The sequence below is a fragment of the Erythrolamprus reginae genome, chromosome 4, assembly GCF_031021105.1.
Source record: "Erythrolamprus reginae isolate rEryReg1 chromosome 4, rEryReg1.hap1, whole genome shotgun sequence".
NCBI classification, from domain to species: domain Eukaryota; kingdom Metazoa; phylum Chordata; class Lepidosauria; order Squamata; family Dipsadidae; genus Erythrolamprus; species Erythrolamprus reginae.
The window spans coordinates 3,553,118-3,565,754 of NC_091953.1; the positions used below are offsets into that span (position 1 = coordinate 3,553,118).

General features: G+C 45.3%; 1 protein-coding gene across 1 annotated transcript; it reads left to right on the top strand.

Moving 5' to 3' along the window:
* Positions 1 to 5,265: 5,265 nt before the first annotated feature.
* LOC139167190 (transmembrane and coiled-coil domain-containing protein 5B-like) lies at positions 5,266 to 9,061 on the top strand. Its single transcript, XM_070751616.1, has 2 exons — positions 5,266 to 5,318; positions 7,899 to 9,061. Exon 2 carries the CDS (start codon positions 7,950 to 7,952, stop codon positions 8,829 to 8,831), a length of 882 nt encoding a protein of 293 aa, XP_070607717.1. The 5' UTR covers positions 5,266 to 5,318; positions 7,899 to 7,949; the 3' UTR covers positions 8,832 to 9,061.
* Positions 9,062 to 12,637: the final 3,576 nt, after the last annotated feature.

Genomic DNA, 12,637 nt, shown 5'->3' on the forward strand with positions numbered 1-12,637 from the left:
TTATTATTATTATTATGAGACAAAAGACGGTCGCAAAGATATTCTGGTCCTAGGCCATGTAGGGCTTTGTAGATGATGTTGGAGAAGCATCTGAAGTGGTGTAGGGTTTCCTGCCCAAGCAGGGGGTTGGACTAGAAGACCTCCAAGATCCCTTCCAACTCTGTTGTTCCATTCTAAGTGAATGGCCGTCCTCAAGGACTACCTGTATGTTAGCCAGGGAAGTCGATGAACTCAACAGCAGCAGTTCAGAAGTGCTTTGGGGTGAAGACAAGTGCCTTATCTAAAGTCACCTGAGTAGCTTCCACAGCTCTCAGACTTAACCAGCTGCAGATACAGAGGTGCCAAGAGCATAGTGTAGCTTCATAGTGGTAGATTGCAGGCCGCTGTGCGCGTGATAGATTGTTTAGGGAAGAATATATCCACAAAACAACTCAAAAACAGCGTTAGGTCTGAGTGGTAATAGGAATGGACTGTTCAGACACATAAACCAGTACAAAAATATATTATATACAGCAACAAGGTAGAAAAATCTCTTTACACTTCTAATCACAAATATAATCTCAATATCCAATACAAACCAGTTAACATCCACACACAACTTTAGACATACAGTAACTATCAGTAAAAAAAACCTCCCTCCAAACAGGAATTGCGTTGGCTCAGTCTTATGGCCAACTATGATCCCTCTCTTAAAGACATTTATTTATTTATTTGTTTGTCTGTTTGTTTGTTAGTTAGTTAGTTAGTTAGTTAGTTAGTTAGTTAGTTCGTTCGTTCGTTCGTTCGTTCGTTCATTCATTCATTCATTCATTCATTCATTGGAACAAACTTCCAGCAGACATGGTTGGTAAATCCACAGTAACTGAATTTAAACATGCCTGGGATAAACATATATCCATTGTAAGATAAAATACAGGAAATAGTATAAGGGCAGACTAGATGGACCAGGAGGTCTTTTTCTGCCGTCAGTCTTCTATGTTTCTATGTTTCATTCAAGCATTCATTCATTCATTCATTCATTCATTCATTCATTCATTCATTCATTCCCCCCCGACCAATGAATGCTTTAGTTTGATTGTTGAATGAATTATGTTAATGCTTTTTTCTTTTTAATTAGAATTTTTAAAGATTGTTTTTAATGTATTAATTGGATTGCTATTATTCTTGTTTTTCTGTATATGCTATGAGCCGACCCGAGTCCTCGGGGAGGGGCGGCATACAAATCCAATTAAATAGAATAAATAAAATAATACATTCATTCCCTACACAATAATACACAATAAAGGTAACAGAGGATGCCTTCAAGGAGATGGAATTAGAGAAAGAATAGAAGAGAGAATAGGATAAAATAAATCAATGAGAGAATAGAAGAAAGATATAAGGATAGAACAGAAGATATAGGAGAGACTATAGGACGGGACGGAAGGCACTCTAGTGCACTTATGCACGCTCCTTACTGACCTCTTAGGAATCTGCAGAGGTCAATCGTGGATAGTCTAAGGGTAAAGTGTTGGGGGTTAGTGGATGATATTATAGAGTCCGGTAATGAGTTCCACAACTCTATTACTAAAGTCGTATTTTTTACAGTCAAGTTTGGAGCGCTTAATATTGAGCTTGAATCTGTTATGTGCTCTTGTGTTGATGTGGTTGAAGCTGAAGTAGTCATTAAATATATTATTAACATAGAAACATAGAAACATAGAAGTCTGACGGCAGAAAAAGACGTCATGGTCCATCTAGTCTGCCCTTATACTATTTTCTGTATTTTATCTTAGGATGGATCTATGTTTATCCCAGGCATGTTTAAATTCAGTTACTGTGGATTTATCTACCACGTCTGCTGGAAGTTTGTTCCAAGGATCTACTACTCTTTCAGTCAAATAATATTGTCTCATGTTGCTTTTGATCTTTCCCCCAACTAACTTCAGATTGTGTCCCCTTATTAATATATTTAAATATTTATTAAATATTTAAATATGTTTAATGTATTTATATACATATATTTATATAAATATTTAATATATTTATATACATTAAATATTTATTAATATATTAATATTAATATTATGTATATTAAATATATTTATATATAACACATAAACACACATTCCTTGTTTATGTGTATTTTAAGCCAACATAGCTGCACGCATATTGACAATGTGCATGTGTGGATGTGTGTCAGTATCTTCTTTGTGTTTACGTGCAGCTTGTCGGCAGCATCTATAATTCGTCTGTCCACAGCCATTAGGAACTCTCCAGAAGAAGATAAGACAATCCCTAGCAAAAGATTTTAAGAGCGAGTCCCAAGGCGGAGCCCAGACCAAATCCCGACCATGAGCCAGAGTTTGCAGGACACGGTCGAAAGTTTCAAGATCGCCATGGAAGAGATGCAAGGCAAAGTCACAGCGATGCGCGAACGGGCCGAAGAGGCCTACCAGAAGCTCAACCAACTGGAAGTCCTGAAGTTCGCTTTGATCGATTCCAACAACCAACTCAACAAGGAGTTGAGGAAGCTCTCTCAGGAAGTGGCTCTGTTTGAGGACCAAAACGTCTCGGACAAAGGCCTCCAGGCGCGCCCGAAGAAAACCTCTTCTACCGCCCCCAGAAAAACGGTGAAAAAGAAGGAAGGCGAGACGCCCCGAGAAGTCAGCTCCAAGGAAAAGCAATAATAAAGAGGAGGCCAATTGTGTTTGGAGCTGTGTCCACCCTTCTCCTCTGGGAGGGCGGGAGCGGGTGTTTATTTTTTATTTATTTTGTCCAATACACAATGAGGGTTTTAGTGGGTATATATCTATATACACATAGTAAAATACATGATGAAGGTTATAGAGGAGATAGTGAAATATATCTAAGAAGGAATAGAAAAGAAGGTATAGTAATAGAACATATCAATGAAAGAATAGAAGAAGAGATATAGGAATAGAAGAAAGGTAGAGGAGATATAGGAGAGCAATAGGACAGGGGACGGAAGGCACTCTATTTATTTATTTATTTATTTGTTTGTTTGTTTGTTTATTTATTTATTTATTTATATGTATTTTGTCCAATACACAATGAGGGTTTTAGTGGGTATATATATACACATAGTAAAATACAAGATGACGGTTATAGAGGAGATATAGTAAAATATATCTAAGAAAGAAGAGAAGAGAAGATATAGGAATAGAACATATCAATGAAAGAATAGAAGAAGAGATAGAGGAATAGAAGAAAGGTATAGGAGATATAGGAGAGCAATAAGACAGGGGACGGAAGGCACTCTAGTGCACTTGTACTCGCCCCTTACTGACCTCTTAGCAATCTGGATAGGTCAACCGTAGATAATCTAAGGGTAAAGTGTTGGGGGTTTGGGGATGACACTACGGAGTCCAGTAATGAGTTCCACGCTTCAACAACTCGGTTACTGAAGTCGTATTTTTTACAGTCAAGTTTGGAGCGGTTAAAATTAAGTTTAAATCTGCCGTGTGCTGTTGTGTTGTTGTAGTTGAAGCTGAAGTAGTCGCCGGCAGGCAGGACATTGCAGCATATGATCTTGTGGGCAATACTTAGATCTTGTTTAAGGCGTCTTAGTTCTAAACTTTCTAGGTCCAGGATTGAAAGTCTAGTCTCGTAGGGTCTTCTGTTACAGGTAGAGGAGTGAAGGGCTCTTCTGGTGAAGTATCTCTGGACATTTTCAAGGGTGTTGATGTCTGAGATGCGATATGGGTTCCAAACAGATGAGCTGTATTCGAGGATGGGTCCGGCGAAAGTTTTGTAAGCTCTGGTAAGTAGTGTGAGATTGCCAGAGCAGAAGCTACGTAGGATTAGGTTTACAACTCTTGAAGCCTTCTTGGCTATATTGGCTATATTCTCCTCAGAAATGGGTTGGGGTCCCTCTTTGGGGTTGCAGTTTCAGGGGACCCCCCCCCACGCACACACCAGGGGTGGGTTGTAACTTAGTTCACTGCCGGTTTGCTTCCACCTGCATGTCGTGGCTGTGACTCATAACCACACTTTGTGGCTGAAACTAGTGGCTGAGTGTGTATGTTGAAAAATAACCCCCCCCCCAAAAGAAAAGCCCAAAACAAGATGGCGACGTATGTGCAGTGCCGTAAACTAAGCTTCTGGTGCATGCGCGGGAAGCAAATCTCACGAGGGGGCGCGCATGTGAGATTTCGGTGTTTTTTAAAAATGTGTGCATTCGTGGAAGCAAAAAAAAAAATCGCTGAAATCTTGTGTGTACTTCCCCTTGCAAGGTTTTGCTTCCTCCGTATGCGCAGAAGCAAAAATTGCTGGGATGTGCATGAGCGAAAGAGAAGGGAAGCTACGCGCGCATGCGCACCAGTAGCAGCAGGATTGGGAATATGCCTCTTCCTTGCACTGAGATCTCCCTTCCATTGCCAGGAGTGTGAGAGTGTGTTTCCTTAGTCGCAGGGGTAGGTGGACTTCAACTCCCAGAATTCCTGAGCTAGCATGATTGGCTCAGGAATTCTGGGAGTTGAAGTCCACAAATCACGAAGGTGCCATATTCCCTACCTTTGTCCTAGTTCAGGGGCATAGTTCCCTATAAGCTGAGCATTGAGCCATGGCTCACTTAAAAATCATCATCAACTCAGAGTTTTCCAAACCAGCCCAGAAGCCGAGAGGGAAAGAGTGAGAGGGAAGGAGAGAGAGAGGAAGAGAGGAAGAGAGAGAAACAGATAGAAAAAAGAGAGGAGGGAAAAGAAAAAGAAAAAGAATGGGAGTAAGGAAGAGAGAAAGAAAATCAAAATCTAGTTTGAAACTAGCTCAACTATTTAAGTGGCATTTTGATATTGATAGAGTTGCCCTATTATGAGCTCACTGTTATAGACACACAGTACAGTATTTTATTTTGAAATTCTCTGAGGCAAAACAGGGTGGGTTTTTTATTTATTTATTTGTTTGTTTATTTATTTATTTATTTATTTATTTATTATTTCTGTGCCGCCCAGTCCCAAAGGGACTGCCACTCAGACACTATACTTTTCTGCCCACCCCCAAAAAAAATTAGAGGGAACACTGTTCAGGGGTAGGAAAAATTGGCTCTTCTATGACATGTTGATTTCAACTCCCAGAATTCCTGAGCTAGCCTGATTGGCTGAGGAATTCTGGCAGTTGAAGTCCACAAGTCATGGGAGAACCAATGACTTGCCTCCAGGAAGGATGACGCCCATAAAAGGCCCTGATTGGCTGGAGACTCTGTGAATTGTGACATCAGCGGCAAGGTCGTTGATGACAGTTGGGCTCGGACTCAGCTGTGGTTGATGGTGGACTACGTGTGAGAGACCGTTTTTCTCTTGGCAATTGAGGATCCTTCGGTGAGTAGACCAAAGGATGGTTCCTCTACTCTCCCAAGAATAGAATATTATTCTTTATTGGCCAAGAGTGACTGGACACACAAGGAATTTGTCTTTGGTGCAGATGCTCTCAGTGGACATAAAAGAAAACATAGCTTTGTGGTACAACACTTAATGATGGTCATAGGTAGTAACGGGCAGCCAAAATTTTGACTGCCTCACTGTGGGTGTGGCTTATATTTGTGGGTGTGGCTTGATGGTCATGTAACTGGATAGGAGTGGCTAGCCAGCCAGGTAACAAGGTTGGGAGTGGCTTGAACGATCATCATCGTTTAAGTGAACTGTTAAGTGCTGATCAGCTGTTGAGAAAAGAGGGGGGAAGAAAAGGACCCCCCCTCCGCAACTCCTGCTGGTGCTGGTCTCCCTGCCACTTTCCGAGGAAGAGGAGAAGGATGGTAGGGAGGGATGGTCAGCTGGAGCTGGGCACACAGCTTCATTTCCGCCAGTGGAACTGCGTTCCACCCTGTCCTGCCTAATTATTATTATTATTTATTGGATTTGTATGCCGCCCCTCTCTGCAGACTCGGGGCAACTAACAACAGAATAAAAACAGCATGTAAATCCAATACAAAACAGCTAAAAAAAACCCTAATTCTAAAACCAAACATACATACAAACAAACATACCATGCATGAATTGTAAAGGCTTAGGTGGAAAGAATATCTCAGTTCCCCCATGCCTGACTGCAGAGGTGGGTTTTTAGGAGCTTGCGAAAGGCGAGGAGGGTGGGGGCAATTCTAATCTCCGGGCGGAGTTGGTTCCAGAGGGTCAGGGCCACCACAGAGAAGGCTCTTTCCCTGGGCCCCGCCAAACGATATAGGGGTCAAATACACAATGAGGATACAATCCATATTAATGAAAATCTTAAGCATACAAGCAACAAGTTACAGTCATACTGTAGTGGGAGGAAATGGGTGATAGGAACAAGCATCTCATCTAGAACTTTGGATGATGCTTTGACCCAATTCAGACACATTTAGTGCCCCAATCCCTTGTGGGGTGGAGTCTGGGCCACTGAATGAAGCTGATTGGTCGGGCACTTTTCCCTGTTGCCAATGCGGAGTTTTTTAACAGCAGATATATTCTCAGAGTGCCCCAGGAGAGAAATATCTGCCTCTACCTAGGATCGAACTCACAGCCTCCTGAATGTGCGGCGAGAGCACCACCTCTAGACCCACCACACCATTCACCCAATTCAGAATAATGTGTTGATTTAACTTAGCCGCCCCGAGTCTATGGATAATAATAATAATAATAATAATAATAATAATAATAATAATAATAATAATAATAACAACAACAACAATAATAATAATAATAGTAACAACTGTTTTTATAATGGGTTTTTATAAATATTAGATTTGTACTTTGTATTTTGTTGTGAGGCACTCCTATTATTATTATTATTAATAATAATTATAATAATAATAATAATAATAATTAATAATAATAATAATAATAGGAGTGCCTCACAACAAAATACAAAGCAAAAATCTAATATTAAAAACAATTATAAAAACCCATTATAAAAACAGTCATACCATCCAAACAAACCATACATAAAATGAAATAGCTAAGGATCAATTAGGTCCCCCAAGCCTGGTGGCAGAGGTGGGTTTTCAGTAGTTTGCGAAAGGCAAGGAGGGTGGGGGCAGTCCTGATCTCTGGGGGGAGTTGATTCCAGATGGCCGGGGCCACCACAGAAAAGGCTCCTCCCTTGAGTCCCACCATACAACATTGTTTTATCAACGGGACCCGGAGAAGGCCAACTCTGTGGGACCTAATCGGTCGCTGGGATTCGTGTGGCAAAAGGCGGTCCCGAAGATATTCTGGTCTGATGCCATATAGGGCTTTATAGGTCATAACCAACACTTTGAATTGTGACTGGAAACTGATTGGCAGCCAGTGCAGGCCGCAGAATGTTGATGAGACATGGGCATATTTGGGAAAGCCCATGATTGCTCTTGCGGCGCATTCTGCATGATCTGAAGTTTCCGAACACTTTTCAAAGGTAGCCCCATGTAGAGAGTATTACAGTAGTCGAACTTCAAGGTGATGAGGTTCAACTTCTTTTAGTCTTGATCAAGATCCAACAAAAAGAAATATAATGTGTTGCCCTATTTCAGCTCCAACGCGCATGCTGATTTTCAGCCTTGGGGAAGGCCATTTCACCCTCCGTAGGCTTCAGGGGAGCCTTGGAGTGCAAAAAAACAGTCCAACAGACAAACAAGAAGTTCAGAAAAATGGACTTCCGGTTTGCCCATTGTGCTGATTTTCAAGCTCTGGGGCTTCATGAAGCCTTCCTGAAGGCTCCGGAGTGCGAAAAACAGCACAAAGGGCAAACCGGAAGTCCATTTCTTTTAACTTCCGGTTTGCCTGTTAGGCCATTTTTATTTATTTATTAGATTTTTATGCCGCCCTTCTCGAGGCGACTCAGGGCGGCGTACAACACTTCAATTACCACCTCATGTGATCTTGATTCTATCCCTCTGTTAATGTGAGGTTTGATCCCGGCTTACTCTCCCTCCGCTTGTCCCGCAGCTGTGAACTCAACAGGAATTTGCGGCCTTTCGCCCCAGTCCCCTTCCTGCAATGGAGAAGTCTGAAATGTCCCACCTGATGGAGACCCAGGAGGCGTTAAAGAGGGAGCTGTGGGAGCTGCAAGACAAAGCAGCCAGCCTCGACCTGGAAAACCAGGAGATCGCCAGGGAGATGAAGCACATGAATGAGGAGAACAAGAGCCTGGAGGAGAAAGTCACCTGTTTTAAGACCATGGTGAAGGACCTGGAGAAAGAAGAGCAGGAGCTGCAGGAGATGCTCCGCAAGCGGGAAGAGACCCGGGTGGCCCTCCAGGTCCAGAACCAAAACTTGGCAGAGACCAACCGAGTCCTCTGCTCCAGAATTCAGAAGGTCTCCAGCAAGCTGGTCACATTCCAGGAGTCCAAAGCCATCCGTGACCAAGGGATGCTGTGCATTAGGCAGGTCATGGAGCAAATCGTGGGATACTTCAAACAGCTGGAGGCCAGGATTGAAACCACCCAGCATCTTCACGAGGACGAGAAGAAGCAGTGCGCCGAGCTGACCCACACAGTGGTGGAGCTGGAGGAGATCTGCATAGCCCTGGAAAACCAGGTCCATGCTTTGGAAGAGCAGCTGGAACAGTCTCCGTTCAGCCAGTTGGAAACGGACTCCAGCCTGGAAGGCCCATCCTTGCTCCAAGAGATGGTCCAGGCCAAGCTGTCCCAGGACTCCCGAGGCCTTAAGAAGACCGTCACCTGCCTCCTCTCCCTAGGAATGTGGGTGCTGTTGGCCACCATCATCAGCCTGGTGGTTTCGGACGTCTTGCTCTCCATCTTTGCCCAGGATTTGGCGCCCAGGAAGTACTTGATGACCTTGGCCAACCGTCCCGCGTGGGTGACCAAAATCTTATCCCCGTATTCTGTCCGTAGGTTGAGTGGTTTGAGGCCGTTTTGAGCCGGGATCCCGTGAATAAAAACTTGTAGAAAGTTTTGTAAATAAGGAAAGCAAAGTCCCTCTCTTGCTACCTCAGGAAGCAGCGGGTATTGCTTTAATTTCGATTCAAAAGAAAAACATTTAACTCTGGTCACATACATGCGATTCACATGCATGAATGTGTTCACCCTTACCGTTTTGAAAGCCGTTGACTGTTGTTGTTTTTTTAAAAATAAAGTTTATTATTTATTTATTTATTTATTTATTTATTTATTATTTAGATTTGTATGCCGCCCCTCTCCGCAGACTCGGGGCGGCTCACAACAAAGTGAAAAAACAATTTACAACAAATCTAAATTACTGTTTAAAAATATTTAAAAGACCCCATTTTCTAAACACACATACATACATACAAACATACCATTCATAAATTGTATATGCCCGGGGGAGATGTCTCAGTTCCCCCATGCCTGACGACAGAGGTGGGTCTTAAGGAGCTTACGAAAGGCAAGAAGAGTAGGGGCAGTTCTAATCTCTGGGGGGAGTTGATTCCAGAGGGCCGGGGCCGCCACAGAGAAGGCTCTTCCCCTGGGGCCCGCCAACCGACATTGTTTAGTTGACGGGACCCGGAGAAGGCCCACTCTGTGGGACCTAATCGGTCGCTGGGATTCGTGCGGCAGCAGGCGGTCTCGGAGATATTCTGGTCCAGTGCCATGAAGGGCTTTAAAGGTCATAACCAACACTTTGAATTGTGACCGGAAGTTGATTGGCAACCAATGCAGACTGCGGAGTGTTGGTGAAACATGGGCATACCTAGGTAAGCCCATGACTGCTCTCGCAGCTGCATTCTGCACGATCTGAAGTTTCCGAACACGTTTCAAAGGTAGCCCCATGTAGAGAGCATTACAGTAGTCGAACCTTGAGGTGATGAGGGCATGAGTGACTGTGAGTAATGAGTCCCGGTCCAGATAGGGCCGCAACTGGTGCACCAGGCGAACCTGGGCAAACACCCCCCTCACCACAGCTGAAAGATGGTTCTCTAATGTGAGCTGTGGATCGAGGAGGACACCCAAGTTGTGGACCCTCTCCGAGGGGATCAATAATTCCCCCCCCAGGGTGATGGACGGACAGATGGGATTGTCCTTGGGAGGCAAAACCCAGAGCCACTCCGTCTTATCCGGGTTGAGTTGGAGTCTGTTGACACCCATCCAGGCCCCAACAGCCTCCAGACACCAGCACATCACTTCCACCGCTTCGTTGACTGGACATGGGGTGGAGATGTAAAGCTGGGTATCATCAGCGTACTGATTATACCTCACCCCATGCCCTTGGATGATCTCACCCAGCGGTTTCATGTAGATATTAAATAGCAGGGGGGAGAGGACTGACCCCTGGGGCACCCCACAAGGGAGAGACCTCGGAGTCGACCTCTGGCCCCCCACTAACACCGACTGCAACTGACAGGAGAGGTAGGAGGAGAACCACTGGAGAACAGTGCCTCCCACCCGCAACCCCTCCAGCCGGTGCAGAAGGATACCATGGTCGATGGTATCGAAAGCCACTGAGAGGTCAAGAAGCACCAGGACAGAGGATAAACCCCTGTCCCGGGCCCACCAGAGATCATCCATCAACGAGACCAAAGCAGTTTCCGTGCTGTAACCGGGCCTGAAACCCGACTGCTGGGAACCTAGATAATCGGCTTCTTCCAAGGACCGTTGGAGCTGGAATGCCACCACCTTCTCGACAACCTTCCCCATAAAGGGAAGGTTGGAGACTGGCCGGTAGTTATTAAGTACGGCTGGGTCCAGGGAAGGCTTCTTGAGGAGGGGGCGCACAAGCACCTCTTTATAGGATGATGGAAAGAATCCCCTCCCCAAGGAAGCGTTGAAAATCTCCTGGACCCAGCTCCGTGTCACCTCCCTGCTGGCCGAGACCAGCCAGGAGGGACACGGATCCAGTAAACAGGTGGCGGAACTTACAGCTCCAATGGCCTTGTCCACTTCATGAAGTGTCACCAGATCAAACTCTTCCCAGACAGGTGGACAAGTACGGGCCCCAGTCACCTCGACTGACTTGTTGTCAGCCGACTCTGTTTTCCAATTGGAGTCGAGGTCCGCCCGGATCTGAGCGATTTTATCAGCGAAAAACGTGTTAAAATCCTCGGCACTACTCTGCAAGGGCTCCCCAACTCCCCCCTGGTTAAGAAGGGAGCGGGTCACCCTAAACAGAGCGGCCGGGCGGGATTCCGCTGATGCAATCAAGGCGGCATGATACGTGCATCTTGCCGCCTTGAGCGTCACTTTGTAAGTCTTAATAAAAGCTCTTACAAGTGTTCGATCGGATTCAGACTTACTCTTCCTCCATCGCTTCTCTAGACATCTCTTCTGGCGTTTCAACTCCCGGAGCTCCTCGTTAAACCATGGAGCTCTACGGGGTCTAGCGCCACGGAGAGGTCGCAAAGGCGCAATCCAATCAAGAGCCTCCGCTGCAGCCTTGTTCCAGGCTTCCGCAAGAGACTCCGCCGAACTGTGGACGAGTGCATCTGGAATAACCCCAAGCGCCGTCTGAAAGCCCTCTGGGTCCATCAGGCGTCTGGGACAGAACATCTTAATTGGTTCCGCCTCCCTGCGAGGAAGGATTGGAGCCAGGAAGTCAAGCCGTAGTAGAAAATGGTCTGACCATGACAAAGGCAGTATTTCTAAGCCCCTTAGTCTCAGACCATTGCTCAATTGCTCAGAGAGGAATACCATGTCAGGTGCGTGCCCTCCCTCATGAGTTGGACCCTGTATTACTTGAGTCAGGTCCATGGCTGCCATGGTGGCCATGAACTCCTGTGCCAGTCCAGAGGCTTCGCCGACTGACGGCAGGTTGAAGTCCCCCAAGACAATAAGTCTGGGGAACTCCACCGCCAACCCGGCTACCTCCTCGAGCAGCACAGGCAGGGCTTTTGACACGTAGCTGGGAGGCAGGTATGTGAGAAACAAGCCCACCTGAACCCCTAAGTCCAACTTCATCAAGAGAGATTCGCAACCCGCAATCTCTGGAGCAATGAGTCCATGTAGGCAAAGGCTCTCCCTGGCTATAATAGCCACTCCTCCCCCCCTTCCCTGGGATCGAGGTTGATGCCATATCTGAAACCCAGCTGGGCAAATTTCAGAGAGAGGAACTCCTCCCTCTGGGCCCAGCCAGGTTTCAGTAATACATGCCAGGTCGGCCTCCTCATCCAGGCTTAGATCCCGGATGAGGAGAGCTTTATTTACCACCGACCTGGCATTAAGCAGCAGCAACCTGAGCCCAGGGCCAGAGTTACACTCATCACCAGTACCCAAGGTTGAGCTCACAGAGCCAGAACAAGGGATCGTTATTACGCAACGATCCCTCGTTCCCCTGGAACGGCTAACTCTGTGGCCCCCGCCATATCTGCCTCTCCCCAGCAACACCGGGATGTTCTGACCCTCTGTCCCCCCAGAGATAGGTGCCCCTCCCCCTCCAGCCTCTTCAGCGCCAGGTGGGCCAAGTATGTTACTTGCATCCTTCCCATTCATTTCGCCCATATTGTAACCCCATCCATCCCATCCATCCCATCCACACCATTCATTCACTCCATACATACTACACCCTCCCCAGTTGTCCATCATTAAGCCCCCCCCCAATAATTTAGTTAAAATATAAATCAATTTATAGTTAAAAAACTAAAAATTAAAATACTAATAAAGGTAATAGATACACATAAAAATATAAAATATATAAAATATGGATAATAATGTAGTAATTTAGTTGATTAAAATGAATCCAATCTAATCAGTAGTGTATAAAGTGTATATATA